General features: G+C 39.6%; 1 protein-coding gene across 1 annotated transcript in view; it reads right to left on the bottom strand.

Annotated features, from left to right (window-relative positions):
• The window catches only part of CTNNA2 (catenin alpha 2), a 97,119-nt gene extending 80,278 nt beyond the window's left edge, over positions 1-16,841 (bottom strand). Inside the window, exons 1-3 of the mRNA XM_036263050.1 lie at positions 16,761-16,841; positions 15,723-15,879; positions 8,501-8,701 (exon numbers count right to left, since the gene is read on the bottom strand). Coding sequence (XP_036118943.1) covers positions 8,501-8,701; positions 15,723-15,879; positions 16,761-16,796 — 394 coding nt within the window. The 5' untranslated portion in view covers positions 16,797-16,841. The remainder of the gene's footprint in view (positions 1-8,500; positions 8,702-15,722; positions 15,880-16,760) is intronic.
• Between the last annotated feature and the right edge of the window lie 260 nt (positions 16,842-17,101).

The raw sequence follows: 17,101 nt of genomic DNA, 5'->3' as shown, positions 1-17,101 counted from the left end.
TTCATGTTTGAAATGTACATTGTAATTTTCCAAACATCAAAATCGAATTCAAGTTCCAGAAGGCCATACATAACCCATGAGCTGAATTGTTTGATGAAAGATAAAAAAGCACTGCCTAGAAAAAGGGGGAACTATTCCTCTAAATTTCATTCATGATAACTACCCTAAGAGAATCGGGAAACATACATCTGCTCTTGTCTGGACACAAATTCCTTTCCCTAGGGACAGAAAAAGCTTGCTGGGAAAGTTTTCTTATATTTTAAAATAAGCATTTCAAAAATAATAACAAATGGGATATAAATTACAAAAAAATAACAATCGCACATTTAATTCTGAAACTTTAGCAATAAAGAATTGAACGTGCCTTCTTTTGTTTACAGTATTTCTGAAAATCACACTTGATAAATACAGTTAAATTTGGCATCTTTGAAGTTCAACGGATGAAGATGTAGTAAAAGAATTGCTGAAAATTTACTGCATATAATTTAAAAGATTCTGATTTTGATCATTAACCTTGTAATTTTCAAAAAGGATACAACCACCAAAATAAGATATTACTCTGTCATTTATGTTTTTCATTTGTGTTAATACATATTTTTAAGCTTCAACTCTATTCAAGGATACAATAAATAAAGAGGTGGTCTTACATATCAGGGGGGTTTAAATTTAATTAGGAATACACACACACACACACACACACACACACACACACACACACCCCAGATAAAAAAGTGGACAGAGCACAGATATATACATTAAAACAAACAAAAAGGCAAAGATTTTGCAACACAGGGTAGTATAAGTAGGTGCCTAATGAGTGACACACATAATAAGAGCAACGGGGAAACAGAGGGGTGGGATTTGTTGGTGTGGTTAAAGAGAAAACTTCAACGACAGGGACAAAACCAGCATTGCTAGAGAACAGGTGAAAAACAGAAAGACAAACCAGGTGGGCAGATTATTTTGGGATCATTTTGACAAGAATAAACAGAACTTCTCTTGTTCTTGTGTCCATCTGTTAAATCAGATCTTCCAGCTACGAACAAAGCCTATTTTTCCTCCTCAAACTATTTCTGGAATACACCCGTGATGTGTCACATGCTCCCAAACAAGTGACTATCAGCACATTCTTCCCTTCTTCGATGCAAACACCTGTCACTGACCTGGCAGCTCTTCTAGGTGAAGGGAATCTAACACCGCCTCTGTTGTGCACGATTAATACATCCTGGTCTCCAATCTCAGTGGACACTATCAGTGCCAGGGTGCCTGCTGGATGATGAAATACTCATGCCCTTCCTCCACTCCCCATCACTACCATGGACACTGGTCCCTGGAGCCGTAAAAGTGAGAAATAAGTACCATGTCCTTTGCAGTCCCCAGAATTCTGAATCCATGATGTGACCCTATGCATTATTGGAGATGCACATTTTTCCTTTTCATTTTACTTGGACAGCCAGACACTAGAACAGTGCTGTTTCTTCCACTGTGTTGCTCAAAACTTTGGACACATAAATATGAAACTGTGAGTTTCCTATGTATACCCCATCTCACTTCAACTTCCCTATTAAAGGGTTATTATCAGGCTAACATTGTGTATCTTACTTTCTCTTAAGTTGTATTTTCTCAGGTGTTTTTTTGGCCCATTGTCCTGAGACAGCTGGACATGTCTGAATTCTAAAAGAACATCTTGCTTACAAATAAGTCAAAGTAGAGAAAATACGTTCATGTTTCTTCATGGCCAGGGCTTTCTGGATGGGAACCTGGTTCAAAGGATGACTTAATGAACAGTCCGAAGACAGTAAAATAAACCTGTACATCTCCAGGTTATCTCCCCCAGAGAAACGTGTCCACATTTCGAAAGGGGATAAAACCAGGAGCCACTCCACTCATATTCCAAAGGGTAGTAACAGCATGGGGACTTTGCTTGGAGGGAGTTTATTAATGTGAAAGAGTAAATGTTTCTCTCCTCCTCTTGGGAGGGGAGATGGGCAGCTGAGCACCAGCTCCTAAGTAAGCTCCCAGATTCATAATGTTGTGTCTCCTCTCCTGTAGCATAGACCTCCCTTGTGTGTGCAGAATTCATCTGCCCTCATCACATGTCTTGAGAAGCAGAATGAAGAACTGGGGACTGGCAAGGTTATTATTGTAATACTTTATTTTTCTCTAAGCCAGAAACCTCAGGATAAAATATAGATATTTATCTATAAAATAAATATAGATAAATATAGATTGATTTCAGAATAAAATAAATATAGTTATTTAAAACCATCAGCGAAATCTCAACAATAGCTAGAGTATGTAGGTTTTCATCATAGAGAAAGGGCTTCAAGAGAAACTACACATTTCCTTTTTAAGGGCTATTAAGTGGATAAAATTTCCTTCTCATTTCTCCTACACTCTGACTTCCCACCACCATGAATATGAATACTACAACCACCAGTAAGAAAGACATTTCCTCTATACCTAATCCTTTTGATCTTTTAGAGAGAAATTCTTTACACCAATAATAACAGCCATATTAAAATACACATATTAGGATGTCTAGGCTGAACCACCTCAGTCATTACAGATCTATTGACATTATTTACTTTTATAATCCAGTTTCAAGGTCAATTATGGAGAAGTGAACTTAGACTGTAATAGGCCTTTTTATCTATAATAGCTATTTTTTTGTCTTCCCAATAAGCTATCCCTACCATCTTCTTCTGATATTGATCTTCCTTCAGCCCACACCTCACATGTCCAGTCACATATATAGGCAGATCACCTAGACCTGTCAATCATAAAACTTACCCCCACTCCCAGCAACAGAAATCAGTTCACTAGAGTAATCATACTCCAAGTGACCAAGCAGATTGCTGCTCTTTAATAGGTACGAAGGGGAGTGGCATCTTTATAGTCATCCTGAAATCTTGAGCTATAAACCTAAGGATACTAGAGGACATATTTATTCTCTATTGAACCAAAGATGCAGTATCCTAATTTTTTAGTATTCATTTATTCAATACATATTAAATGCTAATTATATAACACTGTTCTAGACCCTAGATGCTTACAGAAACACCAACCTCTAAGAAATGAATCTAGTTATAAACCTTTTACACTGAAGAGAACATTAAATGTCAAAAGACTGATAGAGATTGGTCCTTATTGTCTCCTGCAGAGACTTGAGCCAAATCTAAAAAAATAAATTCAACACACAGATGTAGAGAAAGAGAAAATGGAGCACATTACAGGAGGGAGGGTATGAACAGCATGGGTACACTTAGCTTAAAGAGTAATGAATACGCCTGTCTAGACAGATTGGAGGACTTTTTTTTAAAACTAGAAGATTCATGGGCAACAATTGTCCATGTTAAGTGAAGTCACCAGGAAGCCAGTAGAGAGGGACACATATATTCCTAGATCAATAACATTGACATTCTTGGATGAGAAAACGTCAGGCAATACATCAGAAGCTGAGGCCCAGAGGCATTAACTAATCTGCGTAAGGTCCCAGTGGTTGGTAAAAGCCAAGAAATTGAGTTCTGATTCCTATCCTGGATTCCCTCTACTCTATTACAATGAAACGCAGTGGTAGCCTCGTTGCTAGTTCCAGTTTGGGTGCTTTCGATTTGCTGATCCTATTACATTTTTCTGGGTAAAATATATAGAAATAATGGTAAAAATCTCATGTTTTCATAAAACCTTTACAGAAGCATACAAGTAAAAATGTTATCATCTCTACTAAGTGAATAAAGCCAATCTGGAAAGGCTATATACTGTGTGATTCCAACTATACGACATTCTAGAAATGGCGAACTATGGAGACAGTACAAGATCAGTCATTGTCAGGGAGTTGGGAAGGGCAGAGGGATGATTAGATGGAATACAAAGTATTTTTAGAATAGTGAAAAATATTTGATATAATAACAAAGTTAGACACGTCATTACACATTAGTCCAACCCATAGAATATACAACACCAAGAATTAATTTTAATTTTAACTATGGACTTTAGATGATAATGACATGTTAATATAGGTTCATCAACTGTAACAAATTCACCTCTCTGGTAGGGGTTATCAATAATAGGGGACACTGTACATATGTGCAATCAAAGAGTATATGGGGAATAGCTGTATTTTCCCTTCAATTTCTCAGTGAGCATTAAACTCTTCTGAAAAAAAAAGCCTTAATTAAAAAAAATTATGCCATCTAATTGGCCCACATGTTCTCCAAAATAATGGAATTTTCATTTCTGCATATAAAGTGCCTAAGAACATAGAATCCTAGAAAATACAGTGTATTTTTTTCTATTTCCTTCTTCTTCTTCTTTTTTTTTTTTTTTTTTGTCTTCTTTAAAGAAGAAACAGCTGGCAGAATCTCAACCTGATCACGTACACATTGCCACAAACTGGCATCAACTACCAAATTTTTAAAATGACATTTCAATATAATCTGCTCAGTGAAGAATGAGCTACTCCTCACATATCTAAATATGATGTCACTGATTGTACTTCAGCCCCTCTCAACGTGCTGCAGCAGCCTGACTTTGTAAATGAGATCTCCAAAGGTGAGTCCGGTCCAGCATTCCCTTACTACCAAGCTGTTGACAATTTGTTATAATTCAGGTTTTATTGAAGAGCCCACCAAATACGTAAGCATGAAATGGGGCTGATATAGACTGAGTTTACTGTGTTTTCATCAGCCTAGATTAGTTTTATAAAACATAAATAGGTAATTTTTAAATATAATAACTGTTTTTAAATTTTAGCCTCCTCATAATTCCCAAAATTATTCCTCAAGTTTAACTCAGCATTCATAGGAACACACAAAGCATTCTTCAGCATGGTCTTTACTGAGGAAGTAAAATAATTCATGGGAAACAAATCAGACTCTTTTGTACTCTTTAGATCTCTCCTACTTTCTAGCCACTCAACCAAAGCAGTCAGGTGGTATAGTGGGAGTTTCTCTACAGAGACCCACCCTATGTCATTTGCATGTCTAAACAGGGACTGGCCTGTTTACAAACTCCTTGAGCAGCAAAGTCTGTCAAGAGTTTTTGAATATTCTGCCTTTCTTAAGATTCTTTTTTATAATATACTATTACTCTATGCCCTTCACAAGGCCTTATGGCCACAACATATGAGCTCAATTTTGCCTTGTTGAAACTTGCCCCTATTTGGGGATATTTGTTCCCCTTAAGGCAGTTATTTTCAATGGAGTTATCTCTCTCAAGGCCATGTAGCAATATCTAGAGACACTTGGTTGTCACAACTTGAGGAGGAGAAGGGAGAAGGTCCTATAAGCATCCAGTAGGTTGAGGCGAGGGAGGCTGCCAAGTATCACATAATGCACAGAACAGCTCCCATCCCCCAAGAGAGAATTACTTAGACTAAAATGTCAATAATACAGAATTTGGGAACTTCTGCCTTAGGGTCCTGGATCTAATAACTCAGATAAAAAACAGGGCAGAACCTCGTAGGTTGTAGCGAGGCAAAAGAAAACATGACATTTTGTCTTCCATGTCCTGGACTCCTTTCCTTTTTCCTCATCCTTCCTCTTGGTACCTTCCTTTTCTTGACCAATGCCCCTGTATGCTGTCCCCAAAATAAAATGTACTCTCAGGACAAAGTTGGATAGGTTCATATTTAAAAAAAAAAAAAAAAAAAAGTGACCAAATCAACACGACTATAAGATTTTTTTGTTTTTAAACCAGGAATAAAACATTACCCCAAAGGTAGAAACTTGAACATTAGTGATATGCATAAGAGTTTTTATTTTGAGAACATATGTCTTCTTTGCACAGCCAGAAACTGACAAGGACTAATTCATTTTAGGAAGACAATATATATATTTTTTTCAACAAAACTCTGTACAATCATACTCACAGATCTGATCCTATTGACCTCCTCAAATTCCACATATTTAAGTACATACTTTTTAGTGACCAATTGGTGACAGAAGCGAAATAATTCATATACTGTCTATATTCTAGCTTGTAGCATACTAATATCCATTTCTTATTGACATGCATTCTTGTATTTTCTACTCAAGTTGTGTACAAATTGTCTATTTCAATGTCTTCTATCTGGTTATGTTCCTACTTATTTTCAATAGATCCTGAGAAATAGAATACATCTAAATATCTTGCTCATCTTAGCTATTCAATTAAAAACTAAATGTGGACTTCAGAATCAGGAGAGTATCTTTAGTCAAGTCCCAGAGTATTCAATCTCTGTAAAGGAGGGCTAGGGTGAGAACTTCAAAAGCTCTGAAAATTAGCAAATAAAAGCAAAGTCTTGATTAGCAACAACAACTCAGAATGGATTGCTTTGTTTCACTGATTTTCTTTTTTAAATAATCAACCAGAAAATTACATACATTTCAAGACTTCGGTAAAAATTATGTTGAAATATCTCAATCACCTAAGCACACTGTCCTTGCTTTTAAGTAGATTTTGACCCAATGGGCACCACTCCTGTTCATTAAAGCATCCCAAGATACAATAAGAAAAAAACTCAACTATCTCTTGAAAAATGCCTCAATTCTTTGTGTGCACAGAAATCATATGTAAATTTACTTTATGCTCTGTACCTTTCACCTGCGACAACCATTCCAGCCAGTCATGAGCAGGCATGAACTGGGAGTCCCATCTCTATGTGCTCCACCTTCTGACCCTCATTTCCAGTTTCACACCCAAGGTAATGCTGCTCTGTGTCAGACCTGATGCATGAAGCTGAGACTTTGTAACAAATAGAGCTAATGGGTGAGAAACTGGGAGACACAGGAATGTAACAGGGTCCCCTAAGGGTGAAAGAAAAGTCCTTGAATTGGAAAGTTATGTGCCTATTTCTTTATTATTATTATTATTATTATTGTTATTGATGTTTAGAGAGAGAGAAAGTGAGAGGGAGAGAGAGAGAAATATCGATGAGAGAGAACATTGATTGGCCACCTTCTATAAGCCCCACACCGGGCACCAGGCCCACAACCTAGGCATGTGCCCCAATCAAGAATCAAATGGCGACCTCTTGGTGCATGGGTCGATGCTCAACCTCTGAGACACACTAGCTGGGCTATATGCCTATTTCTTAATTCTTCCAAGTGAGGAAAGGCATACTGTATGGCTTGTGTGTTGCTCTATTGAATGCAAAGGGCAAGCCTTTATGAAAGAAAACAGTGCTGAATTTCAGCCGATTAAAATGCAAATAGATCTTATTGTTATTATTTCTAATTCTAAATTTGTGAGGCTTCTCAAGAGCTACAATCTCTGGATATGCTCTATATTATGTGATATCCCACTATTTTCATTCTGCTTATATCTCAAAGAGAGCAACCAATGTCTCTGTTTATCTTTATTTTATTTTTATTTTTTGGTATTCCAGACTAACAAATATCTACAGAAGTCTTTGTAAATAACCTTCTCCCTGTAGAAGAAAACATGTTTCTAATGCGTTGAACTTGAACACTGCTACATCTGACCTTTTAGAGACACATCTATTTTTGAAAAGCGCACTAGGTTCCAAAGTCCATGTGCAGACTGGAGAAGCCACTTCCTACCCCCAACCTTGGGGTTTGAGAATAGGTCCTTCTGTGCAGGCAAGGAGCCCAACTCATTACCTAATCATAACCTCATGCAATATAGATTTACATTTGCTTTGTGTTCTCTCCTTTTCTGAACTTATTTTCACTCCCCCAATACATACAAATCCACAAGACATGAGGGACTTTGGAAGTGGTCTGAAGCCAAGAGACACTAGGCAAGAGCATAAGCTACTAAAAGTAAGCCAGTCTTTGATACAACTATTCAAAGTTATGGGCTGTTCTACTAACTCATTGGAAATAAATCTTTTTTTTCATCTCATTGTACCAGACAGGTATGCCAGAATCTCATAAGTGACTGTGTCCTACCACATCACTGATTCCCCAGTGGGCAGCCATACACCCCTTGAGGAGGGCATGTAAGGCTTTTCTAGAGGGGCTAGGACATATATTGAATGTTTAACCCTTTGTCAGAAGCCACCACCTCCTTTAAGTACTTCCTATCCAGGCATTACCTAGAGCCTTTGTGCTTCCTTCCCACTGTGGTCTGTAGTCCATCCTCAAGGTCCTATCTTCTCAAGAAGCAAACTACAGAATGGTCCTCAGGTTCTCAATTCCAAGTTCAAATCACATCTGCACTATTCTCTAGCCTTTTCCATCTCTTCACTGATTCAAACATCCACATTTGCTTTTGTAAGTGGAAAAACATTTTGTTATCTGCCTACTTTGTAAGGTCCATGTGAGAATCAAATGAGCGTATATGTGAAAACTACGAAGTCACATGCAAAGCAATAAAATCATCATTGTGCTAATGCTACACATGTTTAAACTCAAAAAACAAAGACAGGACCCCTCCCATGGTCGTGTGTAATCTAGATGCATAAAGACCTATAGAAAAAAATGAAACAGATTTATTCCAACATAAAAATCAATCACACATCAACATTTTGGTAGAATCTAATATCCATGTTTACCTGTCTCAGAGAGCAATTTTGTAGCTTCTAGCACCTTCTCAGTATAAACACCAGCTTCATAGTTCTCCATCTCAGCATTGATGATATGTATGACTCGAGCTGCCCGGCCCCTGATGGCCCCCGCAGTCCGGTCCAGAGTGTCCACATCCCCCTCTTGGAGGGCTATCACACACTTGTTCACGTCCTCTAGAATGTGATTTTCTAGGGCAAAAAAACATGTGCACATTATATGATTTGATATCACCCAGACCTTTAATAACCGATCAAAGATTCATCAACTATCATGAACCATCATCTTGCATATCAATATACACCTGATAACACAGAAATGGTATTTAAAGGACAGAGTTTATACTTACAATAGTGGTCCTCAAACTTGAGCACCAGCCTGAGGACTTACAGAATTCTATAGACTCCTAGGCATCATTCCCAGGGTTTTTCATTTGGTCTGGGGTAGAGGCCAAGAAATTGCATGTCTATCAAGCTCCAGATGATGCTAATGTTTCTGGTTTAGGGACCGAACTTTGAGGACCACAAATCTAAAGAATATCCCTTTCTTTGTTTCAGTGTTTGAGATCTACCGCAGGAAAAGGTGTTTTAGAAGTGATTGTACAGCTAATACAAAGTCGTTTTCTAGACATACCAGCTTTGGGTGCATGTTTCTTGGATTGTGCTTTCATTAAAGAACATTTAAGGGAAACCACAGAATGAACAAATATCACCCAATCGGTTTTCTGATGTCATGTCATGCACAAGGTATATGCAATGGGATAACTGATCAGGTGAAGATGGCCACAGACTGGGGAGATGATTATAATGCAATTCAGTCTTCCCTTGGATTCGAGTCAAGATTAGTGATCACTTTCCTGCCATTGCCCAGAACAGAACCTAAGCAGGCAGAATGAAGGGCTTCACTCTCCACGGGCGCAGAGAAAACACATAGTGTGCGCCCTCACCGTTTTGCAAGTATACAGTTTGGATTTCCCATGTCCAAAGCGAGACTTGTAATTATGTCCCTTGTACATGCTTTAGAAATGGAATACTAAGGAAATGTTCAAAAAGTTTAGTATTTTTAGTTTCAGGAAAGAAAAGAACTTCAACTAAAAATACACACACAGAATCAATTAAATAGAACAACTTTAAAAACAGTCTTAAGTAATCTGGTACCTTTAAAAAATTATAATTGCCAAACCCAATGAATAGTTAATAAAAGAAGAAAATACGTATTTACCACTTTAAGAAGTTTCTAGACCTAGTTCTAATTGTAAAATTCCTGAAGGAGGAGAAATGAGAGGGTACTCGGCAAACCCGTCTCCACTATGGATCCTTCCTTCTTTCACTAAACCATTTCTCAGAGGGAACAATTGTTCTTGTACAACACTTGGTAGAAAACTGCAAAGTAGGACTTACTTTTTATCAGGGAACATCCATTTTTACCTCATGTAATATGATTTCCTCACTCAACCATTACAAATACCTGTTTTTACCTTCTCCAACTCTTTTATTTCAAATAGAAATTAGAATAGAAAAATAAAATGTTGAAATTTTTAAATATCTTAAAATCACAAGTAGCAGTACTTCTGAATATTGATATTTCTCCAAGTAAATGAGAAAAACAATTGTGACAATGTAGACTCAGAAGTGTTTCTTTTGATTAAGGAAACTTCTGCAAACTACTCCTTTATAAGATCTTGGATTTTATCATGCAAACTCACCTAAAAGGACAATGAGAGAAAGGTTTACTCAAATGAAACTTGGTACAGGATTTTAAATTCAAAAGTCTGATTGACATAAGCCATGCCTCCTGCCTGGCTGGATTCCTCCAATTAAAATACTCCCTGTCTGGGCGGTGTGGCTCAGTGGTTGAATGTTGACCCATGCACCAGAAAGTCACCAGTTTGTTTCCCAGTCAGGGCACATGCCCAGGTTGTGGGCCCAATCCCCGGGGGGGGGGGGGGGCATGCAGGAGGTGGCCAATCAATGTTCTCTCTCATCAACGTTTCTATCTTTCTCTACCTCTCTCTAAAAATCAATAAATTTTTTTTCAAATACTCCCTAATCCCTGAAAGTGAGCAACTGAGAGGGTCCTCATGTCAAAAACAAGCATCCAATTGTCATTTCCTTTGAATAATCTAGTGTAAGAGTAGGCATAGTTACTGCTCTTCTGTGCATAGTTTAAAGATGGAATTTTGGAATTGAATGCAAACAAGAATCTGTTCGTTATTTTAGATACTCATCTCTCTGGTGGTAATAACATATTTTTAAAAATTAAGCAACCCACTTATGACCCAATATCTTAAAATAAAATTTTTTTTTTTTAAATCTCCTTTTCCAAACTGGAAACATGCAACTAATTTAATTAAGGGACAAGACAAAGAATATGCTTTGTATATATAACTACAAATATCGGAAGGAGGCCAGCCAGTCAGAGAAAGACAACTGCCATACGATCTCACTTACGTGGAATGTCACGAACAAACTAAACTGATGAACAAAATAGAAACAGGGGCATGGATACAAGGAACAGACTGACAGCTGTCAGAGGGGAAGGGGTGTGGCTAGATAAAAGAAGGTGAAGGGGCCCTGGCCGGTTTGGTTCAGCGGTTAGAGCGTCGGCCTGCGGTCTTGAGAGACCCGGGTTCGGTTCCCGCTAAGGGCGCGTACCTCGGTTGCAGTTTGTCCCCGGCCCTGGTGGGTTGTGCGAGTGGCAGCCACTCAATGTGTCCCTTCACATCGATGTTTCTCTTTCTCTCTCTGTTCCTCTCTCTCCCTCCCACTCTACCTAAACAAAAAATGGAAAAATGTCCTCGGGTGAGGATAAAAAAAAAAAATTAAAAAAGAAGGTGAAGGGACTAGTCAAAGAACATGTATACATATCCCATAGACACACACAACAGTGTGGTGTTGACCACAGGGAAGGAGGATGAGGGCTGGGTGGAGGTGGGCAAGGGGGGAAAATATGACATCTGTGACAGTTCAAACAAAAATAAAGTTTAAAAAGGCTTTTAATTAAGACAAATCAACTAATTTGTTCAATAAGATAGGTTAATCATATTGAATACATTTAATCATGTGAATAAATTGACTCCATTTTCCCAATTAACTTTTGCTTGAAATGTTAAGATAGTTTTCTCAGCATTTCCCAACCTTTTCCAATTACAGGTGCCCCTTTCATGGAAAAAATAAGTCACAGTTCCCTCATGATAGGTGTTATACTGGTAGACGGGATATATATAAAAGCTCCAATGATAAAGAATGTATCTAAATAGACTTGCATTTTATTAATCTAAGTACCAACAATGCATTTTAAAAAGAGCTTTACCTGTTTATGTAGGCATTTGATTTGATCACAAGACCTTACTTGGTGTAAATGTGAATTGCTGGACCCCTTGTAACAGTTCCTCCCCTCCTGCTCCCCGCACACTCAGGCCCGGGGCTCTCAGGCTTGGGTGCACACTGGTGTAGCATCTAGTAAGAAGGGCGATGAATTATTTAAAGGCAGAATCCACATGAGACAGTGCCTTTCACAAGAGGCAATCAAAGAAGAAATAGTGAATACATGTGTCCATTGAAAAGGGACAAATACATTTTTTGATCCTAAGGTATTTTCAAGAGAAAATACTCTCTTCAGTAAGAAAACGGAGGAATGCTGTTCCAACTAGAAAAGAATATAGAGGTGAAAGTAGCAAGAAAAAGTGTGTGTATCCTACGGGGCAAAACTGCTCAGGTACTTTGGATATCATCCCTGGATGTGAAGCATGGTGTTTAAATATTTCATAAAATGCTGGACTGCAACAGATTTTGTAATAAACTTTCTTAAATTTTTGCAACCTACTTCAGAAAAGTGATTATGTTACAGAAATCACTGATGACCAAACTACTTGATGATTATAAAACAAAACAAGAAACCTCAAAGCTATTGTTTCTAAATTCAAAAACAAAGTTCACCGTATGAATTTTTAAAAGGAAACAAACGTGAAATTCTGGAGTCAAAAAAAAAAAAAAGAAACAAAACTTTTGGATATTGTGGTATTTAGTTAATAGCTTTTTCCGATCTTAGATGCCTGCTATTTTGTCACCTAAACCCAAGAATTAAACTCTCACATGGTTCATGCCAAGATGCTAATTTGAAAACACTATTAAAATTGTAGTTTTTGCCCAGTGGGAAAAGTTAAAGTGCTCAAACACAGCCATTCCACTTCTTTATGAGCCTAGGCCACCTCAGAAAATTGGTTTTGCTCCTGAAACATTATTAGGTGGCATCACTGCAACAGCAAACTTGTTGCATTTCAAATGGACAGATTAAGTGCTCAGACGCACACGCTCAGGTAGCAGGAAACAAACCAAAACACAGAAAAGCTATAAACACGCAGTTCTTCTCGTTGCTTTTTCAATAGCGTTTCCTGCCAAAATGAATAAATAGTCCCTTAAGAAACTGACACATAAAATGTCATCAATGCCATCTCAAAATTACTTCCTGGGTCAAACCCGCCATTTATGGATGCAAATAGTTGGGCTCCTGCTTGGAGAGGAGATGAGAAGTATTTTCCCCAACTACTGGGCTGTGTCCGCAGCCTGCCAGCTGGTGAGTGGGCTGTGTCATTACGTGTCAAGCCTGCCTGGGCAGAGGTGTCTGTGGCCAGCAAAGGCATGCTCCAGCAGGCCCTGCTGTGACTGGCTCCCTGACAGCGCCTGTTCATTTCCCTGTCCTGGCAGGCTGCGGCGCTTGCACCCCTGGGGTTGGACAGCACCGTGTTATCAGAGGAAGCCAAAGCCTTTTCTTGTTGCTGGCAATAATGAGATGCACAAAGGCATGGCAGGGGAAAAAGTAGCAAAGAGGCCCGGCTGGTGGGAGAAAATTAAGAAAAGCTTTGCACTATTGAAAAAGTCTGAGATAAGACCTGCTCACCTTGTTTCTCCCCATCCTCGGAAATTTTTGTACATGCATTCAGAGAAAAGAATAAGCTGGGGAAGTTAGAAGTACTGCACTCTTTGGAAAAGGTAATGCATGGGTATTTTTTTTTACTCATTTGTAGCTAGAAGGGGAGGCAGAGTGAGATTTCCAGGGGCTACTGGGATTGCTCTGTGAGATCTGAGGCTGAGTGGGCAGTCCTCTTGCCCCTTTTGGGGTGTCTCTGTGGGTCATCCTGGAAAAAACTGACTGCATACAAGAAAGATACTCAATATCATTGGCCCCACTTCTATCCCCTACTATCCAAATTCCCAACATGCCTATCCAAATAGTTCCTAAGACCGGCTGGTGTGGCTCAGTAGTTGAGCATCAACCCATGCACCAAGAGGTCGCCGGTTCAATTCCCAGTCAGGGCACATGCCCAAGTTGTGGGCCCAATCCCCAGTGGGGGGCATGCAGAAGGCGGCCAATCAATGTTCTCCCTCATCGATGTTTCTCTCTCTCCCTCTCCCTTCCATTCTCTCTAAAATGAATAAAAAATAAAAATAAAAACTTAAAAACAAACAAACAAATAGTTCCTAAGCACCTTATGAGAGACGTGTTTCCTGAGTGTACCTTTTATGTTGTTAGAACTCAGCCATCAGTAAAACAAAAATTCCAGAAATAGCAACATATTGAGTTATCAGCCAAACCCTAGGTAGGGGTATATTTAAACTAACAGCTGCCTTGTCCAGTCATCAAAAACAGAGCACCTTGGGAGTGGAGAACAGGACAGACTTCTGAAAGGGATTAGCAAGAGGAATGAGGACACCAGAGGTGGGGAGCAGGAGCTTCAAGGAAAGCCAGAGGCACCAAAAAAAATGTCCTCTCTAGCTTGACTTACTGAGAACGATACAGCTTCCGAAAAGAGGGTAATCTGAATTTTAGTGCCTTCTCCACCAAGTTGCCCACCCTCTCAATGACTTTGTTTTCTCAAAGAAAGGCTCAGAATACTAACACCTATTCTATAGAATATTGGCAAGAATTCAACTAAGCAGTAGAGAGTTGGGCAAATTATAGGCACTGAGCATGTGTTGGCTTGTTTTTCCCATCTGTCTTGTCTTGCCCTCCATGGTTTCAAACTTGGTTTTTCAATTATCCATCAGATCTATAGATTCCACCATGCTGCTGTCAGACAAGCTTTGAACAGAAATCCCCAGTAGTTCATTTCCTGTTTCTTCGTGAGAAGGAAAGGCTGTACCTAGGGAAAACTCGCAAACACAACAAGCCTCCCCTAGAAATCTCTCCCACACTGTTGCAGTCAGGGGCCCTGTCTGCCTGGTCGCCCCTGGCAGTGCTGTGACCCCTCCCTCTCAGGCCTCAGTGGCCAAGAACAAGAACAGCCTGGTCAAGGTTACTGCTGACTGAGCTGACAGGTGTGAGTCCCACACACACCTGTGGGTAGAATCAACTCCTGGTCAATTTGAAATTGTCAAGGGTCACTTGGTTATTTGAATACCTCACACTGGAGGGCAGTGTGTCCAGAGAGTCTTCTACATGAACTGAGCCAAATATGTTTGGGAAAAGGCCCATTTGCTGGCTGGTTGCCCTATTTCACAATGGCGCTGGCGAGTCCCGTTAGACATCAAAATGACTACACCATTATTCAGATGCACCGACCTCCTTCAGTCTGGCTGCATTTACAAAGAAGAAAGTTGCAATTTCAAGTGGCGAGTAGTTCTATTTGCTTTCTCTCCCTTCCTTCCACAAGCTCGTAGACAAGTGCTCAAAGCCTCAATAGCTCCCAAGTGCCTTCTAACGGATTCATTCTGTGGCTAATATTTCTTCCTGACTTATGACAAACCTGGATAACTTCACTTATTGCAAAAGTGAACATGGCCACATTGGAAGAGCAGATTGTTTTATTTAATTTTGATATTTAAACATAAACCATGAGGATTAAGTAATCCCAGACCCCAGTCTCCTTTCCAGGTGGGTGATTCAGATGCCTTGAAGGCCGTCCTGATTTAGAAAACAGGAGAAACTATATTTAGGAACCAAAGTCTTAAATAACCTGTTCGGGCTTCTGATATCTTTATCAGAAAGTTCTGTTTTCCCCCCTAATACTTTGACTTGAAATATCTTGAAATGATGTGCACACCAAAGAGGAATTTTCAAGAGGGTGTGTCAGGCACACTGGCAGAAATGATTGAAAGCTCAGAGGACTAAGAAGAGCATTTGAAACACAGACCCAGGACATTTACAAATTATCCCTTATCTCATCCTGTTCTCCTCCTTCAGCTGCCTTCTCAGGAGCCTGTGTCTGATTACCTGAGACAGAAAGAAAGTCATCCACCGAGGTGATGTCATCCACAGCCTCTGTCAGCACCCGGACCTGCTTCTCCCACTGGTCTTTAAAGACGTCCATGTTGTCCTGAGCAACTTTGCTCTGTGGCCGGGCAGCCAGTGTGAGCGCGGCATTGATGACCTGTTTGTTAGACACAATCCAGGGACATAGTAAAAACACTCTTCAACCCTGGCTGGTGTGGTTCAGTGGTTAGAGCATCAGCCCATACACCTGAGGGTCATGGATTTGATTCCTGGTCAAGGGCATGTACCTGGGTTGCAGGTTCAATCCCCCGTCCCAGTCAAGGTACATGTGGGAGACAACCAATTGATGTGTCTCTCTCACATTGGTGTTTCTCTCTCTTCTCCCCCCACTCGCCCTGCCTTCCACTCTCTATAAAACTCAATGGGAAAAAACTCCTCAGGTAAGGAGATTAATAACAACAACAAACGTCCTCCAAAATACCAAGTTGAAACCCTGGACCGCGTAGCTTCTTCAGTTAAATTGGTTCTCAGTGTTCAGAAGGACAATCAGAAACATGAATAATGAGGTAGGTGATCAACTGCCATTCATTTTTGTTTGCTTTGCTTTTCTTCTCAGATACAGTAATTAGCATCAGGTTTCAGAAAGTGTTCACTGGACAAGTCCTGTTTACTTATCACGGACGTGATAGCAATATCACTCTTGTTCTACATGTGCAAGCTCACAATTGACTTGTTGAGACAAGTCAAACAGAGAAGGGGTGATTAAATAACAGCCCAAAACAGATAAAACAGAGCCAGTATGAGTGGGAAAAGACAATAATTGCCACAGAGATTCCGAAGAGACTGGAAAAGTTAGATATTATTTATTGTTGTTGATAAAGGTAAAACTTGAAACCACGCATGGATGCTGGTTAGCGTGTTGTGATAAGAGGAGAGAGAGCCAGGCCAGGCAAGGAGTGATGATCCCCAACTGGAATGTGGAAGGTCCCTGATATCAGGTCACTGACACACTTTTGAGACGAAGTGAAGGAGGCTTACCTGGGGACACAGGCTGTCGATCTGGGTGGCTGCCATTCGAACTAATTTCACCCCTTCCTCATTGTTGGAGATGGAGCAGGCCAAGTTGGCAACCTGTATTAAAGAACATTTGAGTGAAAATGATGAGGAGGCAAAGGAATAGTGTACTAGCACATAGCCTTGCACCTTCGCTTGCAGCGGCACATCCAGGAGAAATCTTCCACAAGATGAGGTACCCTTCAGTGTTGAGCCAAATGTTGTGAGTATTGATGCCAAGTTAGGCATTTCTTCCAGAATAGGGTGCTAACAACAAATTATTTCTTCAGGTTTCTTATGCTCACACCATAATGTATTTCCACTGA

This window comes from Molossus molossus, unplaced genomic scaffold (genome assembly GCF_014108415.1).
Source record: "Molossus molossus isolate mMolMol1 unplaced genomic scaffold, mMolMol1.p scaffold_m16_p_15, whole genome shotgun sequence".
In the NCBI taxonomy this organism is placed as follows: Eukaryota; Metazoa; Chordata; class Mammalia; order Chiroptera; family Molossidae; genus Molossus; species Molossus molossus.
This window is presented reverse-complemented; position numbering and strand designations above follow the sequence as displayed.